General features: G+C 43.5%; 1 protein-coding gene across 1 annotated transcript in view; it reads left to right on the top strand.

Moving 5' to 3' along the window:
* The window catches only part of LOC138762259 (probable voltage-dependent N-type calcium channel subunit alpha-1B), a 927,445-nt gene that overhangs the window by 384,394 nt on the left and 515,250 nt on the right, over window positions 1–27,801 (top strand). Inside the window, exon 7 of the mRNA XM_069935943.1 lies at window positions 9,158–9,310. Coding sequence (XP_069792044.1) covers window positions 9,158–9,310 — 153 coding nt within the window. The remainder of the gene's footprint in view (window positions 1–9,157; window positions 9,311–27,801) is intronic.

Raw genomic sequence — 27,801 nt, 5'->3', positions numbered from 1 at the left:
ATGAATTTTAAGGCTTTTGATAATTGACCATTGAGTTCTCCCAGGTTCCATGCCCTCTGACATCGATTTTCACTTTCAACTCTATCAACGTCCCTCCTTGCTTTGTTAGATCCTCTCAGACCCCCTCCTCAGCCTCCTCCACCAAGAAAAGAAACTTAGCCTCTCCATCTCTCCCCAGAACTGCAATCCTCCATCCTAGGCAACTCCAGTGGAGTCACACCCTTTGCCAATCTCTATCACCTCCTCCATCCATTGAGGTGGCCAGAATACCTCAATATCCCAGCCTGTTGCCTAACCATCATTAATAAAAGTGAACCATATCCTCCCTTCCCTTGTATTCTACCACACTCCCCCCCACCCCTCAGCCAGTACCTTGGTGAAAAGGGATCATTCTAGACTGGTACTTGGTGGACTTCTGGACATTGTGTGACAAACAGGGCTGTTTCAGTGCTATGTCACTCAGAAGAGCAACCTACCCTGATTTCAATTGGTTCTCTTGATCTGGATTTTTGAAGCTTTTATTTTAGCAATTTGAATACAATCTACTTGGCAATAAAAGGTCCTGACATATCAGTCCATAGTCTCATGCACTGCCAGACTGAGACCACCCACAAATTGAATGAACAATACCTCATATTTCATCTGGGCACCTTACAACTAGATGGTATAAACATCAACTTGTCCAGTTTCTGTTAGACCCACTCTCCCTCCCCATCTTTCTCTGTTTTCTTTCCTCTAGCTGTCTCTCTCTCCCTCTCTTCCCCTTTCCCTGTCTCCTTTCCCCTAGTTTTGCTTCCACAGACCCCCAAACAACCCCCATCCTCCAGTCAGTTCTCACCTTTCCTCTCTCCCATGTCCCATCCATATTGCCTTTTGTCTGTTGTTCTGTACTCCTCCCTCTTGCCCTTTCTCTAAATACAGATGGCTGCCTGCTTTTTAGTCATACCTTGAAGAAGGGCTCAGGCCTGAAATGTCAGTTATATATCTTTACCTCCTATGGATGTTGCAAGAACTGCGGAGATCCACCAGCATTTCTGTGTTTTTATTACAATCACAGTGTCTGCAGACTTACGTGTTTCACTTCATGAAGAGGTCATGGCCTAGAATGATTAAAGTACTCAGTAGGAAGAATGTGGAAATGGGCTAGCAATATAATTGATGATGACTGGAGCTCCTGAAAGGTGATGGCATGAGTTGGATCCAGATCACAAGGGAGCTTCCAGGTGTTACAGCTGTTTCAATTCTCTTCCTTGGTTCTCTGCCAAAAGTGAAAATCTTGCAGAGCTCTCAGCTGTCAGTGCCTCTAACATTACCTCATTGATCTTGCCTCATTGAAACAGACATCTCCCAGCCAGTTAGTGGAGTTTAATCTTCATTCTCTAACTAGCAGGCTGAACTCGCCCAGGCAATATATTTCACTGCAGTAGCTGTCAGCACCTTCTAAATTTGATTCCAGTCTTCCCAGTTCCTGTCGTGCCTGTCCGAGGTTCCATGCAATGCCAGACTAACACTAGCCACGAATTGGAGGGACAATACCTTGTATTCCATCTGGGCACTCTCCAACTGGATGGCATTACCTCGACTTCTCCAGTTTCAATTAGCCCCACCCACTCCCCATTTATTCATATGTCTCCTTTCCTCTAACGAATGCTCTCTCTCTCCCTTCCCTTTTCCTTCTTTTTTCTTTCCCCAGCTCTGCTGCCTCAGAGAAAAATCCCCTGCCTCCTACCCCAAACAATTCTCACTTTTCCTCTCTCCTGTGTCCCATACATATCCAATAACACCTTTGTCTGTGGTCTGCACTCCTCCCCTGCCCTTTCTTTTAATTCAGACTCCTGCCTGCTTTTTACTCACACCTTGAAGTACGCCTCAGGCCCAAAACATTCGTTACATATCTTTACCTCCTATGGATGCTGCGAGATCTGCTGAGTTCAAAGATACATTGTTAATCCTCAAAAACCAGGAAGAATTCTTGACTAATTAAACACTCTGGAGTCTATTATGAGCAACTAACAAGAAGTAAAATGTAACCAACATTTTGGGTCTTTTTTTGGAATATGGAAACATTCCTGTATAAAAAAAGTGGGGGAAGAAGAGGAGGGAGAAAGGAGCAGAGCGAGGAGCTCAGGCTAACAGGCAAGAGGTCATAGGTGGATACAGATGGAAGGTAGAAGAGAATAAAGCTGAGAAGTGATGGTGGGGGGCATAGTCCTCTGATAGGAGAGGGAAGGAAATGTGATGGGGAGCTGGAGGAAAGGAGACAGGGATAGGGAAAAAGATAGAGTTCTGGGAGGGGGATCTAATAGAAACTGAAGAAGTTGATGTCAATGCCATCTAGTTGGAGAATGCCCAGATGCAATATGAAGTGTTGTTCCTCCAATTTGGAGGTGGCCTCTGTTTAACAGTACAAGGCTACGGAGAGACACGTTGGTGTGGCAGTAGTAGTGTGTGGAATTGAAATTGAGGTCCTTGATGTTGCAGTAGACAGAACAAAGATGCTTAACAAAACAATCTCCCAGTTTATAGCCAACCTCTTCTATGTTTCCACAGTGGGAGAACCAGATGTAGTAGACGACTCCTACAATTCACAAGTAACATGTTGCTTCACTTGGAAGGTCTGTTTAGGGCCCGGAATGGTGGTGAGAGGAAATAGTTGTGCAGTCAACTATGATCAAAGCCATTCTTGCCTGAATGAGGAGATGCATCAAATTGATCAGGATTATGGTTGCAGTGGAGAAGGCCCAGGACAGACAAGTTGGGGTGGGAATAGCAGTATCTGAGAGCTTAAGATGGTCATTGTGGACAGAGGGTAGGTGCTCTGTGAAATGGGCATCAAATGGTCTCACTGATATCAAGGAGGCCACACCAGGAGCATCGAATGCAATTGATGAGGTTGGAGGAAGTACTACTAAATGTTTGCTTCATGGAGAAGGGCTGTTTGGGACCCTGGATGGAGGTGAGGGGGAAGGTTTAGGAGCAAGTGCAGCGATCATTGGAGAAGGCAGAAAGTGGTGGGGAAGGAGAGATGTGTCTGGTGGTGGGGCCTAGTTGCACCTAATGGAAATGATGGAGGTTGGTGGGGGTGAAGGGTGAGAACAAGGAACCCCCTCTCTGTTCTGTATGGAGAGAGAGGGAGAGATGGAGGAAATGTGGGAGATGGCACAAAACACCTAGTGGAAAGTGGAAGCAGCATTTCCTGGCAAAGGAGGACACTCCAGATACACTGGAATGGAAGGCCTCATACTGAGAGCAGACGCGACGAAGGTGGAGAAACTGGGAGCGAGGGACAGCATCCTGACAGGAGAACAGGTGGAAGGAGGTGCAGTTGAGGTAGTTGTGGGAGTCAGCAGGGCTATAGTAAATGTCAATGGGCAGCTTGTATCCTGAGTTGGAGTCACAGAGATATAGAAAGGGGAGAGAAGTGTCAGAAATGGTCTGAGTGAATTTCAGAGTGGGGTGGAGGTTGGTGGCAAAGTTTTGCATGGGTGCAGGAAGTAGCCCCAATGCAGTCACCAATATAACAGAAAGAGCTTTGATGGAATTATTAAATACTAAGTGCATTTTGAGGGGTGATCAGCACTGGACTGAAACCCCAGTCACCGATTTAAATATGGGCTCCAGACTGGTACAAAGGTGGAGGCATCTATGGTAGTTAATCAGGAAAGTTTGCAGGTGCTGGAGTTCAGAGCAATACATAAACATGCTGGACAAACTCAGCTGGTCATGCAGCATCCATAGGAAGTAAAGGATAACCAATGCTTGGGCCTGGGCCCTTCATCAGGTGTAAGTAAAAGCAGGCATAAAAAGATTGGGAAGGGGAAGGAGGAGAGAAGAGGAGGGAGGAATGGGCATGTAAAGGAGCACACGCAAATGGTCACAGGTGGATTCAGGTGGAAGGGTAGAAGAGAAAATTCTGAGGTGATAGGGGAGAAGTTGGCTCTCTGATAGGAGAGGGTGAGGAGCTGACGGAAAGGAGACAGAGGGATAGGGAAATAAAAATACATAGGTGAGGGGGGAATAATGGAAATTGGAGACGTTAATATTAATGCTGTTCGGTTGGAGACTGCCGAGATGGGGTTCTTCCCCAAATTTGTGTGTGACCCTGGTTTGGCAGTGACCCACTGTCCTCACCTTTCTTCCCACCAGCCCCCACATCCAGCACATCATCCTCCATCAATTCTATCAGCTGTAACTTGACCCCACCACCAGACATATCTCTCTCCCCACTACCTTCTGTAGGGATCATTCCCTCCGTGATTGTCTTGTCGCTCCCCACCCACCTCTTCATGACCCCCAGTACAGAGAAGAACCTAATGCTTTCTGGCAGCTGCGGGAAGAATAACAATTTTACTCCTCCTCCCTCACCACTCTCTCTTACACTTTTGTTCTTCCCCATTCTCTCCTCCTTGTGTTGTCCCCTTTCCCACTCACTCTCCCCTATTCTCATCCCCCCTTCTCTTTGGTTACATAACCCACCCACCCACCCCCCCACCCCATCTCCCCACTGGTATCTTTGCTTTCTTCTCCCTCCCACTTCATTTCATCCAGCCTCTCTCTACACCATCTTCTCACTGTCTCTCATCAGATCACAGCACTGCCAGCCTTTGTGTCCAATCACTCACACCCCCTCTGTGCGACTCATCCTCCTCCATCTGACCCCTTGGTTATTCATATCTTTCTTCCCCTTTGTCTGCCTCCTGCCAAATCAGTGCCTCTGTCCATCATGTTTTGTCTCTCCCCCGGTTCACCAATTCCACATGGGGCCTCATCCCACCTCTCTCACCCAGTCCTTCTTATACTGGCTTCTCAATACCATTTTCTTATCATCAATAAAGAGCTCCATCTCAAAAAATCGATCATTCTTTCTCTTCAACAGATGCTGCTCAAACCACTGAGTTCCTCCAGCAGATTGTGTTTGGTTTCAGATACCAGCATCTACATTATCTTGTGTCTCCAAAAATAAGAGTGGCTCAGCTTTTAATTAATGAAATAGTTCTTTTAACTTGATGTAAAAATGGTGCTGGAGAAACTCAGCAGATCAAACGGCTACTTTATGCAGCAAAGATAAAGATACATAACCAAAGTTTTGGACTTGAGGCCTTCATCAAGGTATGACTAAAATAGGTAGGTGCCTGATTAAAATAGTGGGATGCAAGGGCAGGGGGAGGAGCTCAGGCCCACAGGTAGGAGGTATTAGATGGATAAGGGAGGGAGGGCACAAGATAAAACAGGGGAAGGGGAGATGGCTCTGTGAATGGAGAGCTGGAGGAAAGACGACAAAGGGTAAGATGGGGAATGGTCTCGCAGAAACAGGAGAAGAAAATGTTAATGCATCCAGTTTGGCAGTGCATAAGGTCATGGATATATACTGCATCAATGACAGGGATCTCCCAGTGGCCAACCATTTTAATACTGTGCCCCGCTCCCAAGCCACATCTCTGGCCGTGGCCTTATGCACTGCCAAACCAGGGTCACCGATAAATTGGAGGAGCAACATCTAATTTCTAATTTTCCATCCGGGTGCTCTCCAACTGAATGGCATTAATATTAACTTCTCTTGTTTCTGCTAGACTACTTCCCATTCTCCCTCTCTACCCTATCCTTGTGTCTCATTTCCTCCAGCTCACTACCCCATTCCCTCTCTATTCACAGAGTTATTCCCCCTCCCCATTTGCTGTTGTGCCCTCCCTTATCCATCTATTACCTCTTGTCTGTGTTCCTCAACCTGACTCTCCCCACACCCCCCCACCTTTTTATTCAGATGTCTGTCTGCATTTTGCTCATACCTTGATGAAGGGATCAAGCCAGAACTATTGGTTATGTACCTTTGCTATACAAAGTACACTGTTACATCTGCTGAGTTTCTCTAGCATTTTTTACTTTAACACACTCTCATGTTTCACTCATTTATCACCGTACCAACAGTCAAATGAAAGTTTGATCAATTCCTTCCCAGTGTAATTAATCCCTGTTTCTGATTCCAAGTGTGATATTGATCCACTGTTTTGGAAGGCATTGGGGTGTGCACTTTAAGCCATGTTTGGGGTTAAGAGGCCCCTTTCCCTCTGAAGGTGGTATTATTTGGTTGATGTAAGGAGAATGAGGAAGGAGAATTTTTTTATTTACAAGACAGTAGAACTCAATTCTGGCCATTGAAACCTGTGCTGCTCAATTACACCCAATTAATATTTGGAATATGGGAGGAAACAAGAGCGCCTGGAGGAAACCTATGCAGGTCACAAACTCCTTACAGCCAGTGGCAGATTTGAACCTGGGTTGCTAGCTCTGTAATAGTGTCCCAGGTTCCTACACACTTGTTATCTGTTCATCACAGAAGAACATTTATTGGAACATTAAGTTTGAACATCATTTGGATAAAGAGGAGTTTTCAAAATCGGCACTTTATAATTGTCCTTTATAATAAAACCCACAGGGTGTTAAAAATGTAAAATAAAGCAGAATCTTGACAATCTCTTACATTTTGTCTTGCTTGTATATTTTTACAAAATGAGTTTTTGGTTTTAATGTCAAACTGGTATTTACAATCGTTGTATTAAAAACACAAAGCTGGAGAAACTCAGCAGGTTGAGAGGTGTCCTTTATATCACAAAGGTAAAAATACATAACCGATGTTTTGGGATTGAGTCCTTCATCAAGGTTTGGGAAAAAAAACAGATGGGTACCTGAATTAAAAAAAAAGGTGGGGAGAGGAGAGGTGGGAGGAAGGGGCAGGGGGAAGAGTATAGGCTAACAGGCAGGAGGTCACATGTGGATATGGGTTGGAGAGCAGAGGAGAAAAAAGCTGAAAAGTGATAGGAGAGGGAAGGGAATGGGATGGGGAGTCAGGGGAAAGGAGACAGGGAATAGGGAAATAAAGAGATAGGGAAAGGGTGAAATGGAAACTGGAGAAGCCGATGTTAATGCTGTTTGGTTGCAGAGTACCCAGAAGGAACATTAGGTGCTGTTCCTCTATCCTGTGGACTCCATTTTATTTCCCTGGTCCGGTCCCTTCCTACCTTCATCTGTGATACCTTACATCTCCCTCACTTGCCTCTAACCTTATTGTTTCCCAACCTCACACTACTGGTTCTATCTCCGAAACAAGATCCACAAACCTAATTGTCCAGTTAACCCACTGTTTCCACATTTTCCTACACCATTTAACTTGAATCATCTTAACTTGACTCCATTTTCTCCCCCGGTCCAGTCCCTCCCTACCTACATGCACGATATCTCGCATGTACTCCATCACTTCAACAACTTCCAGTTCCATGGACTCGACTGTCTCATTTTCACCATGGATTTCAAATCCCAATACACCTCCAGCCCCCATACTCAAAGGTCTTCGGTTCTTTCTCAACAAGAGACCCAACCAGTCTTCCTCCACCACCACCCTCTTCTGTCTGGAAAATCTTGTTCTCACCCTTAATAACTTCTCCTTTGACTCATTCCACTTTCACCAAGTTAAAGACGTAGCCATGGATACTCGCATGGGTTCTAGCTATGCCTGCTTTTTTGATGGAACAATCATGGTAAAAGCCTACACAAGCAAGGCTCCTCAACTCTTCCTCTGGTACATCGACGACTGCATCTGTGGTCCTCGTTGATTTTATCCACTTTCCTGCTAACTTTCATGCTGGCCTCAGATTGACTTGGTTCATCTCCAGCAACACTCTCCCTATCCTCGATCTCTCTCTCTCTCTCTCTCTCTCTCTCTCTCTCTCTCTCTCTCTCTCTCTCTTCCATCTCAGGAGACAAACCCATCAACTCTCACAATTAACTGACTGCACCACTTCACACCAAGTCCCCTGTAAGGTTCTATTCCTTTCTCTCAATTCCTGCACCTCCATCACATCTGCTCTCAGGATGAGATCTTTCATTTCAGAACATCTGAGATGTTCTCCTTCTTCAAAAAACTTGGCTTCCCCTTGACTGCCATCAAATTAGCCCTTACCTGCAGCTCCTCTATTTTCAAAACAATTGCTCTGTGACCACTCACAATAAGGATAAGATTCCCCATGCCCTTGCCAACCACCCCACCAACCTCTGCATTCAATATATAATCCTCCATAATTACCACCAGGTGATCTCACCTCAAGATACATCTTTCTCTCTCCTCCCCTCTCTGCTTTCTTCAGGCACGGGTCCCTCCGTGATTCCCTGGTCCACTCATCTCTTCACATTAATCGCCCCCTGTCACTCCAGGAAGTGCACCACTTGTGCTTATACCTTCTACCTCACCACCATTCGAGACCCCAAAAAGTCCTTGCGAGTGAAGCAATATTTCACATGTTAGTCTGCAGGGATTGACTATTGTATCTGATGTGGTGTCCTCTACCTTGGAGAGATTGGACGCAGACTGGGAAATTGTTTCCTTGAGCATTTCACTCTGTTCACTGCAATAACAAACAACTTCCAGTGGCCAATCATTTCCACACTGATGTGTCTATCCATGGCCTTACGCACTGCCAAGCCAAGGGTACTCACAGATTTAAGGAACAACATCTAATATTCCATCTGGACACTCTCCAGCCAGATGGCATTGACATTGACTTCTCCAGTTACCATTAAACCCCTTCCCCGAGTCTCTCTTTCTCCCCATCACTCTGTCTCCTTTCCTGTAGCTCCCAATCCCCTACCCTCTCAATTCAGAGAGCTACCCCCTCCCTATCACCTCAGCTTTTTTACTCTTCTGTCCTCCCACTCAGATTCACTCTGACTGCTTAGGTGTTGGCCTGTGCTCCTACCCCTGCCCCTTCTTCCCTCCTCTCCTTTCCTCCCCAACCTTTTAATTCAGGTGCCTGCCTGCTTTTTACTCAATCTTGAGGAAGAGCTCAGAACCAAAACATCAGTTACAAATCTTTTACCTCCTATGGATGCTGTGAGACCAGCTGATAACCTCCAGCATTTCTGTGATTTTATTATAATCGTAGCATCTGCAGACTTCCGTGTTTCACAACTACCAACTAACCTTGTTTGCCACCAACCTTGCTCTTAACCTCTGTCACAAACCTCATCCATGAATAACCTTCTCCTTAACTTGTCTACCACTAACCCTTTCCTTATCCCTTCCATAATCAACCTTGTCTACTATTAACCTTGTCCATGAAACAATTGCCTTACTAAAACTCTTTGATCTGTTTTCTGCTTCAATCAGGTTTGCAAGTTGTTTTGAAGTCGATAATGAAGGCAATGGTTCCCCTACTTCAGATTGGCCTTCTCCTATTCTTTGCCATCTTAATGTTTGCCATCATTGGTCTGGAGTTCTACATGGGAAAGTTTCACCAAACCTGCTTCAGTGAAGAAACAAGTAAGGAAAATAAAATGATGAGCAATTTGCCTCACATGATTGCGGTTGCTGAGCTGAAATGGTTGCAAAATGATTCTGCAAATGTTTCCTTCCTGGTTCTGTTTCAAGTTCTCTCCAGCAGTGATGTGTGTTCATCCAGAGTGAACCATTGTCCAAGGGCTATATGTCAGCTCATAACCTGACAATACACTTTTATTTTGTTTGTAAAAGTAAGGCATTTGGAAATTAAGAAAAATAGATGCACATATTAACAATATCCATTTTGTTATTGTATGTTTGAGCAGAAATCTTCTACATGTGTGAATCTAAGGAAGCAAATTGTGAGTAAAAGCATAAAATTGGATAAACTCATCAGGTCAAACAGCATAGTTTATTTAGCAAAGATAAAGATGCATAACCAATATTTTGGGCTTGAGGCCTTCATCAGGGTATGAGCAAAATGTAGACAGGTGCCTGAATAAACTGTTGGGGTGAAGGGGCAGGAAGAGGAGCACAGGCAAGAGGTAATGAGTGGACAAGAGATGGAGGGCACAAGAGAAGATGGAGGAGGGATGTATAGCTCTGTGTCTGGAGAGAGAATGGGGTGTGGAGTTGGTTGAAAGGACACAAAGCAATGGGGAAGAGAGGGATAATATGAAGAAGACAATGTTAATGCCATCAGTTCTAAAGTATCAGGATGGAATATTAGGAGTTGCATCTCTAATTTATGAGTGGCCTTGGTTTGGCATTGCATGAGGCCATGGACAGACATATCGGCATAGGAGTTGGGTGCAGAATTGAAATGGTTGGTCCCTGGGAGATCCCTGTTATTGATGTGGACAGGATGAATGTGTTGGGCGAATAAATCTCCCAGTCTGCGTCCAGTCTCTCTGATGTAAAGAAGACCATAACAGGAGCTCTGGATGCAGTGGATAACTCCCATAGATTCACGTGAAGTGTTGCTTCACCTGCAAGGACTGCTTGGGGCCTTGAATGGCGGTGAGGGAAGAGACAAGTGGGTGCAAGAGGAGCATCTCCTGTGCTCAAGGGGTTGGACCCAAGGGTGCAAAATATATATATATGAGGAAGATTGAGAAGAAACCTATTGGTGATCAAGGATGGTATAATCCAAGATATTTACTCTGCCAAGAGTCCCAAAGGTTGTGCTGCCAGGATTAAGAAGATCTTCTTAAGTGGGAGCAGGTAGATCCAGTTATTGTGTTCCATGTAAGAGCCACCAGGATAAGGTTCAATGAGGAATGAGTTTTTGCTGAGCTAAAATTAAATTTAAACACAGAACCTCAAAATGTTAATATTTTGGAGTTTCATCAAAGTTGGTGTTGGATCAAGTAGGTCAGAAATTTCAATGTGGGTCAGAAATAGGTGGGAAAGGCTGATATCATTGGAGTGGCACCTTTACCTGGAAGAGGGGAGGTAGTCCATTGTGATAGACTCCAGTTATATTAGGAAGAAGTCAGAGACCTAACAAATCAGATAAAATGGGCAAATGTAGGCTTTAACGGTGCTAGGGAGGAAGTAAAGTCAGGGGAAACAGTATACTGATGAAGAAGAACAGAAAGCACATCAGAATGTAGCTAAGAAAGAGGATGTGAGGACAGGACCATGAACTCAACTGTATCAGAACATCAACCAACGAATTTGCTGGAGGAACATCATCCGGGATAGAAATAGTCATCAACGTTTCAAGTCAAAAGTTTTTATCAAGATTAATCTTTCTTGGTCTTGATAAAGGACCCCAACTGAAATGTTGATTGACCGTTTTTACCCATGGAGCCTGTCTGACCTGCTGAGTTCCTCCAGCAATTCTTTGTTTGTTCAAGATTCCAGCATCAGTGGCTTTTGTGTTTTGAGAACATCACAGGTAGATTGGTATTGGGGAAATATCAGTAGGTTTTTCTGAATCCATCCTAATATTGTTAGTTAGGAATGTTTAGCGGTAAATGGATTGGTATTGCTGACATTTCTTGGTTGATACCAAGACTGAGAAGCTGATTGAAATTCAAGGTATTTCTTGTTGGGAAATAACAGACAATGTGTGTGAGGAGTGTGGGGAGGGGAGAATGAGGATACATTATGGGTCCAGGGATGGGATCTTCATCATTAAAAATAACATGAGGACAATATTGAGGAATTCAAATTAGTCTTGGAAGGGATAAGAGATCATAAAGACGTGGGGTCTTTTAAAGCAGATGATGTGTAAGAGTGAGTCTTGATTTAAAAAAAAAATAAAAAGGGCCACTAAGAGACTGAAATTGCCTGGTGCCTCCCAGTGCCAGGAGCAGAGATGTTTCCGAAACTGTTTGGAATTTTCAAATCATATTTGACTCTGTTATCACACTTCCTTGGGCTCATGTTTCAAGCACCTTCTGTGACATCTTGTCAAATGCCTTTTAGAAATCTAAATGCACTAACTCTGCAGGTTCCCCCCTGTCACATCCTCACTGAATTTGAGCAAATTTATGAAACACAACTTACTTTTCATTGAATCATGTGGACCAAATGAAATTATATTGAGCTTTCATAAAAAAATCACTTCCTTTTTAATAATTGATTCCAGCATCTTGCATGCAATAGATATGGAACTAACTGACCTATAGTTCACTGCCTTCTATCTTCCTTCTTGTTGAAAGAGGGAATCACTTTGGCTGTTTGTGACAACTCCCACCCCCCCCCCCCAAGACTGGAAGTTAGCTAGCTCCGAACATTTTCAACCAAGGGTTCACCTCTTCTTCAGCCTCTGCCTTCACAACCATGGAGATCACTTTGTTGAGCAACTTCATTCTATCCATTGAAAATGCCCTTCCAATGGCTAACTAATTCCACACCACCATCATCTCTGTCCATGGCCTCATGCACTTCCAAACCAAGACTACCTGCAAATTGGAGGACTGACTCCTTCTTTCCCTCTGGGTACTCTCCAACCTGACAGCATTAATAGCAACCTCTCCAATTGCTATTAACCCCCTCCCCTGATTTCCATCTTTCCCTGCCTCCTTTCCTCCAGCTCCCCACCCCCTCCAAGTTTTTTTTATCTTCTACCCTCCCACCTGCATCTATCTGTGACTCTTACCTATTGGCCTATTATGCTCCTCCCCTTCCCCCTTCCTTCCTCCTCTCCTTTCTTCCCACCACCTTCTTTTTGCTCATTCTTCGAGGATGGGCTCAGGCCCGAAATGTTGGTTACCCTTTACTTCCTATGGATGCTGTATGACCTGCTGAGTTTCGCCAGTAGGTTTATGTATTACATTGTTCTTTTCTGCTCCTCCTTGAATGGTTCCCTATGTCACAGAGGTACAAACAGTTTGTACATTGTCCCTACAGTCCACACCCTCATTCACGCAGGGAGCAGTTTCCTCATACCTTTTTATCAAGAGTAGGGGTTGAGGCTGTAGATCCCTCCACCTGAAGTCACACCCTTCTAGTCCCTGAGTTAAATAAGAAAGTATAAAGATGCTGGGGTATAGTGCAACACACAAACATGCTGGTGAAACTCAGCAGGTCACATAACATCCATAGGAGGTAAAGGGTAACCAACATTTCGGGTCTGAGTTCATTATCAGGTATTTCCTGTCCCTGATCATTTGCCAGTTCAAAAATTGTTTAGTTAGTTGAGGAACTGACTTCATCATTGAGCACTGTGTCCAGGACATTCTCCCCTCGCCCCACCCCCCTCTTTCCTCTCCCCCACCTGATGTGTTTCAGAGTTCAGAGCTTGGACTCCATCTCAGCCTTTCTCAAAACTTTTTTTTTCAGCTATGGCCCACTGAGGACTCAGCTCAAAATTTCTGGGGCCTCTTCTCTGTGAAGCAGTCAAGTTTAGTTGGTTTCTTCTGTCCCTCTTTCCCACTGACAACAACATAAAACATGAATCCCCCTGCCCTTAAATATGCTGTGGCCCCTAGAAGCTTGTTGGATTTGATTGCTGGACTTTGGGGTTGTTCTGCGAGGAAATGTTGTGAGATGTTGACATGGAAATGCATGGGCTTCTGCGCATTCCTTGGCTGAAGAAAGAAATTAATATCAAGATTAAACTTTGGCTAGCGACTCAACAATTTGCGATTGTTTTGAAATTCTGTGCCCCAGGGTCTATAGATAGTCAGATTTTTATCCTTCCTGTTCAGGCCAATGCAATTTTCAACTCAACTCATGAATGGATTCAAGTAGTGCCAGAAATAACGTAAAGAATCATCCATGATCTTGCTGAATTGAGGATCAGGCTGTGTGGCCTGCCCCATTTATTTCTTATTTTGTGGCAACATCCTAATGCAGCAGAGGTCAAAAGTTGAAAAGTTCCGATTTATTGTCAGAGCGGGCGCGGCAGAATTACCACTAATTGGTAGTGCAAAAAAACTGTACTCAATCTTTAATATTCCAACTTGGAAATGTAACCTGTCTTGAGTAAATCATTATATATTGCATAAAAGTCATAGAGACGTAATGTTGGATTTGGTTCACTCAGTGTATATACATGGTCTCCCTTCTGCTTTGATCCCTGTGTTGAAGCTGTTACATAAATGATAGAACTGTGGCAGATGGTGTACCGAAGCCAATGCAATCTGTTCACCAGTTTATATCATAATTTCTGAGCTGGATACCGTATCTTGGAGCTGACATGGTTTTGTTCCAAAAAACAGCACAATACTTCTGATAAATTAATCTGCTAATTGCCCCTTCCATCATTGAAACCAAAAGATTCTCCTGGGCCTCTTCCTGTAAATTATGTGTTCTCTAAGGATTTGGACTTGAGATTACCCCGAAGAAACTGCCTTTTTTGCTGACAACTCTGCAAATGCTGGAACATCTGCCACCTGCGCGCACAGCCGTCACCCTATCTTGGTGCCACATAGGCCGGCACAGCATCAAGGGCTGAAGGGACTGTACTGTGCTGCTAAGTTCTATGTTCTAACTTACTGAGCAGTGATCAAGCAAGACGTGCCAAATGTTTTCATTATTTAATGATATTGTCATTGCTTTTAATAAATATATAAAATAAAAGCCGATGCTGTATATCTCAGAATCAGGTTTGTTGTCACAAAACTTGTTTTTTTGCTTCAGCAGTATTGTGCAGTACAGGTGTAAAATTGCAATAAATTATCTTTCTGTAAATACAAAAATAAATAGTGCAAAAAAAAAAGTGAGTTAGTATCTAAAGGTTCATTGTCTGTTTCAAAATCCAAAGCTGGAGGGGAAGAATCTGTTTTTGTGACGTTGGATGTCTGTCTTCAGGTTCCTGTACTTCTTTCCTGATGGTAGCAATGAGAAGAGGGTGGTGAAGGTCCTAACAATAAAGGTGCTTTCTTAAGACACCACCTCTTGTAGATGTCCTTAATAGAATGAAGACTGATGCCCATGATTTTTGAGCTGGCCGGGGAAACTAAAATGAGAGGACACAGTCTCAAGATTCGGGGGAGTAGATTTAGGACAGAGATGAGGAAAAATAGTTTTTCCCAGAGAGTAGTGAATGTTTGGAATTCTCTAACCAGGGAAGTGGTTGAGGCTGCTTCATTAAACATATTTAAAATTTGGTTAGATAAATTTTTACATGATAGAGGAATTAGGGGATATGGGAGAAGGCAGGTAGGTGGAGTTAGGTCATAAATTAGATCAGCCATGATCGTATTGAATGGCGGAGCAGGCTCGATGGGCCATTTTTGGCCTACTCCTGTTCCTACTTCCTATGTTCCTATGATGGTGCTGGCTGAGCTCATAACTCTCTGTAGCCTCTTCCTGTCCTATGTATTGGCACCTCCACACTGGACAGTGATGCAATCAGTCAGAATGCTCTCCACAGCACACCTGTAGAGATTTATTCGTCTGAAATTAATAAAAGAAGATGCCAGAAACACTTAGCAGATCAGACAGCAGAAAAAAACAATGTTTTTGCTTGAAGATTAAATTATATTCTGATGAAGGACTTTCATCCTGAACATGAACTGTATTTCTTTTTCCACGTCTCTTTTACTTTCCTCTACTGATTCGGTATTTTGTTTTACTCCCTTACCTGAAACACCTCAGCTTCACTGAATATTGCACTTGGTTGAATTAGGAAATGAGTCATAGCCAAGGATAAGGGAGATAAAACCATAAAAATCCTGGAGGAATTCAGCAGTTCTTCCAGCGTCCTTAGGAGGTAAAGATATATTTATCGACGTTTTGGGCCTGAACCCTTCCTCAAGGTATGTGTTATGTCCTCGGTTGTACCATCGGAGGTCTTAATAAACACTAAGAAAAGCTTGTCAGTTTAGAAGCACAAATCTTTACTCGCATCAGGTTACTGTCATGTATTAATACACTGTCTCACTGAGCATGCTTACCACTCAAGTGGGATGCGGCTCTTACAGTCTTGCAGTGTACATGCTCCAGCATAAAAAAGACCCAAATTTCCTCTGTATATAACATCCCTCCTTCTTAAAAAACTATAAAAAATTAAAAGATTTATTAAGATTTAAAATTTCTTAAAAATAAATTGTTACTGGTTCTCTACCTGCACTTGCAATTAAGAATTAACTATTCTTCTCAGCGGAATCACACTTGTGGTAGGATGTTGCTTCTCCACCTCATAGACCTTGTTGCATCTGTTTGGTTCAGTGGTGTTAGTACGCTTGTGGGTGGTGGTGTTATTTGCCTTGGTTCTCCTGTTTCCTGCTGTTGAGCCATTACAGTGCAGTTGGTTGGAGTTTCTACTCGCATTCTCTCACCAGTTGTTGGAATTTTAGAAGCTGCTGGTGCTTCTGGCACTTTCCGTGTCAGATTTGGTGTTGAGTGAATGTGGGTCCAGCTGCCTGCCAGATTCTGTCTCAATGATGTATGACCTTGGCGTCTCAGCTTCTCTAACAATCTTTGCTGGACTCCAGGTTTTTATCACTGGCTCTTGAACATGCACATGCTGATGGAAGCGTCTACTTGTTCTGGTAGAGTTTGTGCGGGTTTATTATAATGTTGATGACTTTCATCTTATATGTTAGTCAACTTTCTTCTTGTTTCCTCTTGGCTGTCTGGTGGATGGATTTTGCTTGGCAGGGTTGTCTTGTACTTTCTGCCATTCAGAAGCTTTGCCGGGGATTTCATGTCGGCCCTCAAGGGTGTTGCTCAGAGTGACAGAAGAGCGAGGTAGGGATCTTCCTTTGTCTCTCGACACTTTGTGAGAGTGTGTTTCATTGTCTGTACATGCCTCTCAATGAATCCGTGGCCCTTGGGGTAATGTGGTGATGATGTAGTGATGGTGAACCCATATTCTGCAGCCATTTCTCTGTATTCACGCGATGTGAATTGGGTCCCATTGTCACATATCACTTGTTCAGGTATCCCCTGTTCTGTGAAGAGTGCACGTACTGCAGCAGCGATGGTTGATGCTTTCATCACTTTCTTGATGAAGGGGAATTTGGAGTTGTAGCAGGACACAATCAGATACCATTCTTGGTTTTCTGTGAATAGGTCTGCTCCTACTGTGTGCCATGTCCTGGGGGGTATTTTCACGGGTATCATCTCTTCTTTTTGTTGTGTATTTCTGTATTTCTGGCCTGCCAGACATGTAGCCACCATGTTTTCGATATCCTTATAAATGCCTATCCAGTAATGTAGCCTTGGTGTATTTTTGTATAATTTATTTTTTCATTGTCTCTGGTATTATCAGCTGAGACCCTGCCAGCAGTACACCATTCTCCAGGGATATGTCATCCCTGATAGACCAATACTGGAGTATTGTAGGTTGTACCTGTTTTATCCTCTCTGGCCATCCCTGTATCACCTGTTGGGAGAAGCAGCTGCATCACCTCATCCTCTGCGGTTTCTTCTTTAATCAGGTTTAATTTGTTATTGGTTACCCTGATGAGGTGATGTATCCTGATCTCCATGTCTTTCATTTCATATTTTTCATTTGGGGTCAAGCACCATTTCCTTCTCTGGCCTATACTTCAAGGAAAAGATGTAACATTGGAGCCGGAGGAGTAGCCTCTGTAGTCTGGCTGGTGCCTTGTTGATGTTCTTTTTCTGGATGTGTTCCAGTGGGTGATGATCACTCTCTACCACAAACTGTCTCCCATAGAAGAAGTTGTGGAATTTTTTGCATGCATGTATGACTACCAACAGCTCCCTTTCAATATTGGCATATTGGGTTTCTGCTGTTGTCAGGGCCTTTGAAGCAAAAGCTATCGGTTTTTCTTCCTGCTCCAATTCTGCCCCAAGACCTCTGATGGAAGCGTCTACTTGTAATGTGACAGCTTTTTTTTCTGTCATAGTAGCTCAGTTCTACTTTTCTGCAGACCACTTCCTTAAGCTTGTCGAAATCTCGCTGATGCGATGGTGACCACTGAAACTCCACATCCATTTTCTGCAACTCTCTGAGGTTGGCTGTGTGGTTTGACGTATGTGGGGTGAAGGAACTCATATTTTGGACCAGGCCAAGGAAGCTTCTTAGTTCCTTTATGTCCTTTGGGTGGTCCATTTCAGTAATGGCTGTTATCATCTCTGGGTTTGACCTGGTCCCTTCAGGTGTGTACACCGTTCTGAAGAACTGGCACTCCTCCACCTTAATGATGCATTTGTCGGCATTGAGTTTGATGCCAGCCCCTCTTGTTCTCTCCATGGCCTCATGTACGTGGAGATTGTGGGTTTTCCCGTCTCTCTCAAAGGTCTGTATGTCATCTGCGATGCCGACAGTGCCTTTGCATCCCTGTAGGGATCTTTTGCTGGAAGATGTCTTGGCTCACCTTTAGGCCAAAAGGTAGGCGCATGAACTTGTACTGGCCGAATGTTAGCAGTGTCGATTCTTTATCTAGCTTCACATTCCAATACCCATCTAGCTTACTGAAGATTTTGGATCCCACTAGTTCAGAAGTGATGTCTTCCAGCATTGGTATTGGATAGTGCTCTCTTTTGATTGCTTGGTTTAAGTCTTTGGGGTCAAGACATATTCTTAGGCGGCCATTCGGTTTTTCTTCTACTACTATAGAATTTAGCCAGTCAGTTGGCTCCACTACTTTTGCTATTATTCATTTTTCTTCCAGCTCCTGCTTTAGCCTTTGTTTCAGCTCTATTGGCATCTTCCATGGAGCATGGATTATTGGTTTGTATTTTGGGTCTATAGTAATGTGGTATTCAAAGTTCCCAAAACACCCGACTGTGTCATCAAAGCATTCAGGGTACATGTGCATGAGCTCGGCCTTATTTGTGATCGAAGGGCGTTGCTCAAGCAGGGTGTCACTATTGATCCTCTTGGACATTTTCTTCTCCCTGATCTCATAGTTTACAGAGATTATCTGTAATTTTTGACAACTATTCAGGCCTCGGATTGCTGGATTGTCAGCGTCAACTACAAAGAATGTGCATATGATACTCTTCCCTTTATGTTTGCCTTTTATTTGGACTTTTCCTAGTTGTTTAATCATGGAGCATGACATTCACGGCTTCTAGTGTGCCTTCCTCCGGGTACCCATTCTTTATGTGCTTGGGGAACATCTGGCGGTACAGTCTAAGCGGGAGGACGTTGCTTTGTGATTCTGTATCCAAGTTTATTTTCAAGTTGAATATTGTTGGTTTGTTTCTGATCTTTTTACTTGAATCGTGGTGTGTCATTCATTTTTTTCTCCCTTCCCTTTCTTGGATATCTCATGGAGGAATATTGTTTCAATGCTGAGCGTCAGTGAGACACTGTTGTCACTTCCCTTGATGTGGTGTTACTTCCCTTCTGTATTCTTGGTTTTTCTCTCTCTCTTTTCATGTCAGATCTACACATCTTTTCCCAGTGATTGACCTTCCCACAGGTCCTGCACTTCGAACCATACACAGAGCATTTCTTGCGGTCATCGAAGGGGTGTATTCTGCCGCACCTCCTGCAGTTCTCAGATGTCTGCAATTTTTTTCTGCATGCGCTTTATGGCATCGACCCTTCTATCTCTGTGCTGCGTGTTGGCCTGCACGGAGAGGGATTGCATTTGCCTCCTAGTGGCCTCAAAGGCCCTAGCTGTGTCTATGGCATTTGCTAGTTTCAAGCTATCTTTTCCTATGAGAGCTTTCTGCATTAGATGGTCAACTATTCTCTCCTTGATTTATTTGAACGTGCATTTTGCTGCAATGTTCTTTAGCCTTATGAGGAAATTATCTATCGACTCATCAGGATCTTGTTTTAATCCCTGGAATTCGTATCACTTTATTCTATGGTTGGATTTCGGTTCCAGATGAGAGGAAAATTTTTCAAATATCCTTACTGGGTTTTTTTCTTCTTCTTCAGGCAGCTCCCAGCTATTAAACAGGTCTAGTCCTCGCTCCCCTGTCCAAAGAAGGATGTAACTAACCTTTTCCTCTGGTGTGATTCATTTGAGGAAACTTTTGAATGCCAGGTTGCACTTCTGGTTGAACTTTTTAAAAGTCTCTATGATGCTGTCGGCTTTCCAGTCCATGACTGGGTGTAATGTTGCTGCTGTGGCCATTTTCTTCTCCAGCACTGGTAGTCGGGTAATGGTGCTTTTTCTTTGTTTCCTTCTCTTTGTGTTTATTTTAGTTTATAGGGTTTTTTTGGATGTGGTGTGGGTTTCTATCAATATCACCGCTGCCACCATGTAATGTCCTCGGTTGTACCATTGGAGGTCTTAATAAACACGAAGAAAAGTTTGTAAGTTTAGAAGCACAAATCTTTACTCACTTCAGGTTATTGTCATGTATTAATACACTGTTACACTGTGTATTAGTGCATGTTCACCACTTGTGTGATGCAGCTCTTAGTCTTGCAGTGTTCATGCTCCAGCATAAAATAGTCCCAAGTTTCCTCTGTTTATAACAGTATGAGTGAGAAGCATGCAGGGTCCGATACTAAAAGACTGGGAAAAGCGAAGAATGGGAGGAGGAGGAGGAGTACAGACCAAGGGACAAAAGGTGTACATTGGATATGGTAAGTGGACAGAAGAGGAAAGATGAGAATTGACTGGGGGAGTGGGTAATTTTTGGATCTGTGAAAGAAAATAGAGGGAAAAGGGGAGAGCGAGAACGAGAGAGGGGAAAGGAGACTGAGGGAAGCATGGTTGGGAAGGGGATAATAGAAACCAAAGATGTCGATGTTAATGCTATCCAGTTGGAGAGTGCCCAGACAGAATATGTGATGTTATTCCTCCAATTTGCGGGTAGCCTTAGTCTCACAGGGCATGAGACCATGGGTAGACATGTCAGAAAGGGAATGCTATGGATCACCCAGTGGCCTTGCTGACCTGGGAACATCGACTTCTCTGGTCCCTTATGTCTAATTAGTACTTTTGTCTAGTTAAATGCAAAAGTAAAACCCGAAAGTCTGCAGACACCATGGTTTAAGTGAATATACAAAGCTGGAGAAACTCAGCAGGAGAAACATTGCCCTTTATGTACCAAAGCTAAAAATACATAACTGATGTTTCGGGCTTTATCTCTTCATCAAGGTATGGAAAAATGTTGGCCGGCACCTGAAATAAAAGGTAATGGGGAGGCACAGGAGGAGGAGCATGGTCCCAAAGGCAAGAGGCAATAGATGGAGAAGGGAGGGAGGGCACAGCAGCAAGTGGGATAGGAGGGATGGTGGGATGAATAGAGATGGAAGGGGATGGAGAACTGAGAAAAAGAAGACAGGGGGGAATGGAAGGGAAGAGAGGAAGAAAGGAGAGCAGGTTAACAGAAACTGAAGAAGTGCCAACCGACTGGAGAGTGCCCAGATGGAACATCAGGTGTTGTTCCTCCAATTTATGGATGGTCTCAGTGCTCTTGTACATAAGGCCATGGACAGAGTATGGGAGTGTGATGCAGAACTGAAATGGTTGGTCACTGGGAGGTCTCTGTCTCTGGTGTGGACAGAGCCAAGGTGCTCAGTGAAGTGATCTCCCAGTCTGTGCCCAGTCTCTTCGATGTAGAGAAGGTCACATCGAGAGCATCGGATGCAGTAAATCAGTCCTGTGGATACACTAGTGAAGTGTTGCTTCATTTGAAAGGACTTTTTGGGCCCCCTGGACTGTGGTGAAGAAGGTACCGGCAGAGGGGGACAATTGGTGTGGAGGGATGAGTGCATGAGAGAGTGATAGAGGGAGCAGTACCTATGGAAGGCTGAGAGGGGAAGATGTGTCTGGCAGTGGGATCCTGTTATAAGGCTTGGAAATTGCAGCCCCCTTTCCAACAGACATATGATTCCCTTTGTCCTTACCTATCAGTCCACCAGTCTCCAAATCCAACACATTATCCTACAGAATTTCTCCATCCAGCTGGTTGGCATTAACATCAACTTCTCCAGTTTCTGCTAACCTGCTCTCCTTTTCCCTCCACCCCTGTTTTCTTTCCCTCAGCTCTCCACTCCCTTCCCTCTCTATTCATCTAGCCATCCCTCTTGCCCCATTTGCTGCTGTGCCTTCCCTTCCTTCTCTACCTATTTCCTCCTGCCTTTGGGACCATGGTCTTCCCCAAATGCCTCCCCCCTTACCTTTTTGTTCAGATACCTGCCAACATTTTTCAATACCTGATGAAGGGCTCAAGCCTGTAATATTGGTTATGTATCTTCATCTTTGCTATATAAAGGGCACTGTTTAACTTGCTAAGTTACTCCAGCATTGTGTCTTTACAAACACTTTTTGTCTGTTCATTTATGCTACTCTCTTTTCTTCATTCCCTTTCCCCCAGCCTGTCATTTTTTTTACTCATACATTGAGAAAGGGCTCAGGCCTGAATCGTTGATAATACAGTATATCTTTACCTCCCATCAACTCTGTGAGACCTTCTGAGTTCCTCTAGTGTTTCTGTGTTTTAACTACATTCACAGGGGCCACAGACTTTCGTATTTCACTCTAAAGAAACCTTCCTGCACCTGGTGTCAAGTATTTTCCTCTGAGGTTAGGTGAGACACAACCCAGAGGACAATGATTATGGACGAAAGGGGATAAGTTTTGGAGCAACATCTGGGGGCCAAGTCTTCACTCAGACAGAGGTGGAATTTGCCAGCTGAAGTGAGGAATGTGGGTTCAATTTTAAGATTTAAAAAAAATTTGGACAGGTACATGGATGGTTGTGTATGGCGGGATATGGTCCAGATGCAGGACAGTGGGACTAGTCAAACTAATAGTTTACACAAACTAGAATGGTTGAAGGGCCTTTATCTGTGCTGTAATATTCTATGGTTCTATTCCAGCATGGAACCAGTGGACATGACATGCATTGTATTAGAATGGATAATTTCAAAATGTAACCAGTGTTCAGCCTTTGGAGAAGTCTCTGCAGGGAAAGTGGCTGATCTTGATTGAGATGATGTTTGGATGGATTCCTTTTGGATAGCCTATACAAAGTGCATGAACACCTTGGGATGGGTGATGCACATTCAGAATCAAGATTTATGATCATAAACAAGTCATTAAATTTGGTGGTTACAGCAGCATCATTAGTTCAAACATTCACATAATAACCATCTTACAACAGTAGCATAAAAAATAAAATAATAATAATGATTTTGGTGCAGGAACATCCCAGTCACCTCTGATCCGCAATGTTAGCTCTAGTTCATCCCCATTACCATCTGACTGTCCATATACTATGGGATGAAGCAGTGTTTCTCCGGACCATAGTACACATCATGGCTAGCATAGCAATTGGCATTACAGCACCAGTGATCCGCGTTCAAATCCGTTGCTGTATGTAAGGAGTTTGTACTTTTTCACCATGTTTGAGTGGGTTTCCACTGGATGCTCCAATTTCCTCCCACCCTTCAAAATGTACTTAATTGGTGTACTTGGGCGGCACTGTTTCATGGGCTGGAAGGGCCATTTACCATGTGGTACAGTACTTCTAAATAATAATCTCCTTCTCTCTGCAGATTGCGACCAAACTTGCTGAGTAGGTTGATTTTTTTTTCCCGATTCACTGAATTTGTAGTTTTTTTATTCTCAACATCTTTAGTTGCTCCAGATTATCCCTGCTGAGTCTGGCTCATTATTCATTTTGGGTCTTTCCCTCTTCAACTTCTATTTTTTGGACTGGTTACTTCTCTGGAAAGCCAGCTCCTTAGGCAACCACATGTCAAATGAAATCAGATGTCGGAAAGTATACAGTATGCACTCTGATAGAAGATATAAAAAGGGAGACTATTTTCTAAATGGGAAAAAATATTGAAAATACCCAGATTACAGGTACACGGGAGACCTCATGCAGGATAGCCTGAAGGTGAACTTACAGGTTGAGTTGGTGGTGAAGAAAGCAAATACATTGTTGGCGTTCATTCCGAGTGGAATAGAATGGATGAGGAGGGATGTGATCTTGAGGCTTTATAGGGCACAGGTAAGTCCTCTTTTGGAGTATTATGAATGGTTTTCAGCCCCTCATTTAAGAGTTGGAGAGGGTTCAGAGGAGGTTCACAGGAATGATTCTGGGAATGAAAGAGTTATCATCTGAGGAGCTTTTGACTGGTCTTGGCCTGTACTCATTGGAATATAGCAGAATGAGGGGGGATTTCAAAGAAACATTTCAAATGTTGAAAGAAATGGACAGAATAGGTGTAGAAAGGTTGTTTCCCATGGTGGGAGAGTGTTAGACAAGATTGAAGGGCGTCCACTTAATACAGAGATGCGGAAGAATTTCTTTTGCCAGAGGGTGGAATTTGTTACCACAGGTAATTGTGTGGGGCCAAGTCATTGGGTGTATTTAAGGCAGAGATTTATAGGTTCTTGATTAGACAGGACATCAGAGGTTATGGGGAGAAGGCCAGACAGTGGGGCTGAGTGAGAAAATGGATTAGCACATGATTAAATGGTGGGGCAGACTCAATGGGCTGAGTAGCCTATTTCTGCTCCTATGTTTTATGGCCTTGTGTCCCATTGGATCACACAGTGTTGACAGGATGCCAAAAAAAATGATCTCATGTGGGAGCTTCACACCTGATAATTGGATTCGGGTATAGAGTCTACATTTCATCCAACACATCACATCCCAATGTCTCACCTCAGGCCATTTGGGAGCCTACACTGGATCTTCAATGAATATAAGATGGTTCTTCAATTATAAAACAGAACAATTCATATTGTGGCTCTCTCTGTGGAGTCTGCAACATGTGGGAGCCTTTTCAATCAGCCATTTTGTAAGCCCTGTATTAAAGCAATATTTCAACATCAGGATCAGTTGGTTGCTGTTGTTAAAATGATATCAAGCTGTATTACTGACCACTTTGGCATTACAAACACCTGGTGTATAAACACCCTATGTACGAGCGAGGTCCTGTAAAATTATTAAATTTCCTCTCAGCCTTCAAAACATCTGGGATTTGTAGGTTGATTGGGGTACTTGGCCAGCACGGGCTCATGGTATGAACATCCATTCCCATGAATGCTCTATCGTTTGCTCTCTCTCTCTCTCTCCCTCCACACACCCCTATCTTTCAGTAATTGTTTTCTCTCATATATATGATGTCCTTTTGATGCCATTTATTAAAATTCTGTGCTCGTGCACTTACCCTCTCCAGTAAGGTTTGTGTATTTTCCAACCTGGACAACATGACCTTGGCCCATTCGTAACCTGAACCTCTCTGTTAACCAGTGACGGCCTGTCGCTGTAGAACCTCGAGGGAAGGTGCAGGCCTGGTCATCTTTGGGGGGACAGGTGACTTTGAACCTTTCCTTCTTGGAGTTTTCAAACATTTTCTCACCTGAGTTTTTGTCCAGAATTGACTGAATGGCAGACACTGAGCACCATCTGACTGATGTGTTGGGTTTTGGAAGAGAGGCAACGTGGATCTTACTCACTTCTTGCTGCTTCTCAGAATCAGAATTAGAATCAGTATTTATTGTCATGAACATGTGTCACGAAATTTGATGATTTGTGGCAGCGTCACAGGGCATATTACAGATGCAAAAAAATGCAATAAATTAGAATTCCATAAATACACTGTTTAAAAAAAAAGTTAGTGCAAAGGAGAAGGTGAGGTAGTGTCTGTGGTTTATTGCCCATTCAGAGGGGAAGAAGCTATTTCTGTACCATTGGGTGTTCATCTTCAGGCTCCTGTTTCCTCCTTCCTGATGGTAGCAGTGAGAAGAGGGCATGGCCTGGGTGGTGAGGGTCCTTGACAATAGAGGCTGACTGCCTCATGTATATGTCCTTGATGGAGTGGAGACTAATGCCCATGATCATGCTGGCCGAGTTCACAACTTCGTAGCCTGTCCTGTGCATTGGCACCTCCATACCAGACAGTAATGCAACCAGTCAGAATGCTCTCCATGGTACACCTATAGACATTTGCAAGAGTCTTTAATGACATAACAAATCTTCTCAACTCCCATCAATGTATAGCCACTAGCGTCAACGTGAAGTTCCCAGGATAGATCTTCAGAGATGTTGATACCCAGGAATCTAAAGTTTCTTACTCTCGCCACTGCTGACCCCTCCATGAGGGCTGGTCTGTGTTCTCCTGATTTTCCCCTCCTGATGACTACAATCATTTCCTTCATTTTGCTAACATTGAGTGCAAGACTTGTTATTACACCACTCTCTAGCAAATCTATCTCCCTCCTGTATGCTTCCTCATTTCCGTCTGTGATTCAGCTGACAACCGAGGTATCATTGGGAAATTTGTAGAGGGCATTTGAATTGTGCCTAGCCTCACAGTCATGTGGGTGGAGTAAGTAGGGCAGTTCTCTACTCTGTGCTGCTCAGTGGGATTGTTAACAAAATAGTAATCCAAAAACCCAAGCTAAACATTGAAAGCCATGAGTTCAAATAATTCCAAAGTCAGTCAGTAATTAAAATTCAATTAATTTTCAAATCTGGGTTTTTAGGGAAAATTTGGCTTTGAGGACGGAATGTCCCATCTCAGGTTTAATGTACAAAGTGGATGTGACCCACGAACTTGTGAGCTGATAATAAAATATAAATAATACAAAAGGACTCAAGTTTCTTTAACACAATAGAAGAAACATCACATGGTACCAAGAGTGGATATCAGCAGGAGACATGAAAAGTGTGAATCTGCCTGATGCTGTGAATTGGACTGGGGTTGTTGACCATGAGTGGAAGTTGTTCAAACAATGAATCATGCCATTGGACTTGATAGCAAAATGGATACACGGAAGATTGCACTGCTGCTTACTGTGGTGAGACCTCAAGCACTAGAGGTTTTCAACATATTTGTTATTGCTGAAGTTGATGACCAGGGCAAGTTCGACAAGGTTATCAAGATGTTCGATGGATGCTGCTCACCAAAGTAAAATGAAACATTCAAGAGGAATATGTTTCACTCATGCACACAGCTTTTATACTTTTTTTTACAGATTTGAAATTGAAAGTAAGAACATGCAAATTTGGATTGCTGCAAGATTCATTGATCCGTGATCAAATTGTGTTTGGAATTATTGACAAGAAAGTGAGAGAGAGATTGCTACAAGAGATGGAGCTTACCTTACTGGAGCTATGAAGATATGCCACACCAGTGAATTAGCTTTGTAGCAGCGAAAAAGATTGGTGAGAGTGCAAGTGCCAGTGAAAATGAAGGCATAACCAATACCACAGTGTCTGGATGCACAATTAAACAGAGAACAAGATATAGGAAACAACAAAAAGATGGAAAGACATTCAATTGTAAACCATGTGGCACTCAACATGAACCAAAGCAATGCCCAGCCTATGGAAAGTCTGCAATGCATGTAAAGGACAGAATCACTATGCAAACCAAACAGAAAGAAAACAGAATTGAAAGTGTGCAGACTAGAGAAGAAACTGCCCTCAGAGATACAGTGTTGAGCAGGACAAGTGGACTGTGTCATTGCATGCAAATGGAGCAGATATTCCTTTCAAGATGGGCACAGGGACAAAGGCCAATTTGATCTGTGAACATGACATCAGGGCAATGAAGATAAAGCCATACATCTATTCAAATGCTGCTCAGCTCAAAGCCTACAGTGGATAGCACAGGGATATGTAAAGCACATGTAGACTCAAGGTGAAAGTTAAAGGTAAAGAGTACCACCTCATGTTTATAGTAATCCCAGATGGACACGATTCACTGCTTGGTGACCAAACATGTAAAAACCTAGGCCTAGTCAAGAGGGTGTACTGCATTAACAGCACCAATGCAAAGAATGGTGCAGAGGAAGTACTGGATCAATTTCCAGACATCTTCAAGGGGTTTGATGTTCTACCATTCACCTATAAGATACAACTAAAGGAAGCCTCACAGCCAGTAGTGCATGCCTCAAAGTGGGTTCCAGCACCACTAAAAGACAAGCTCAAGCAGGAACTTGACTGAATAACTTTATGGGGGGGGGGGGGGGGGAGTCATAAAGAAAGTGGAGGAGCCCACACAATGGGTGGATTTAATCGTGTGTGTCAAAAAGAAGAATGGAGACCTACACGTGTGCATGGACCCAAAAGACTTGAATGTCAATACAAAGAGGGAAAGAGGGAACATTATCAGATTCCAACCAGGGATGAAATTACAAGTGAGATTGCCGGTACAAAGTTTTTCACCAAATTGGATGCATCCTAGCGCTTCTGGCAATTAACACTGCATGAATATA

Source organism: Narcine bancroftii, chromosome 1 (genome assembly GCF_036971445.1).
Source record: "Narcine bancroftii isolate sNarBan1 chromosome 1, sNarBan1.hap1, whole genome shotgun sequence".
Classification (NCBI taxonomy): Eukaryota; Metazoa; Chordata; class Chondrichthyes; order Torpediniformes; family Narcinidae; genus Narcine; species Narcine bancroftii.
The sequence above is the reverse complement of the archived record's forward strand: the minus strand, read 5'-3'. Positions and strand labels throughout refer to the sequence as shown.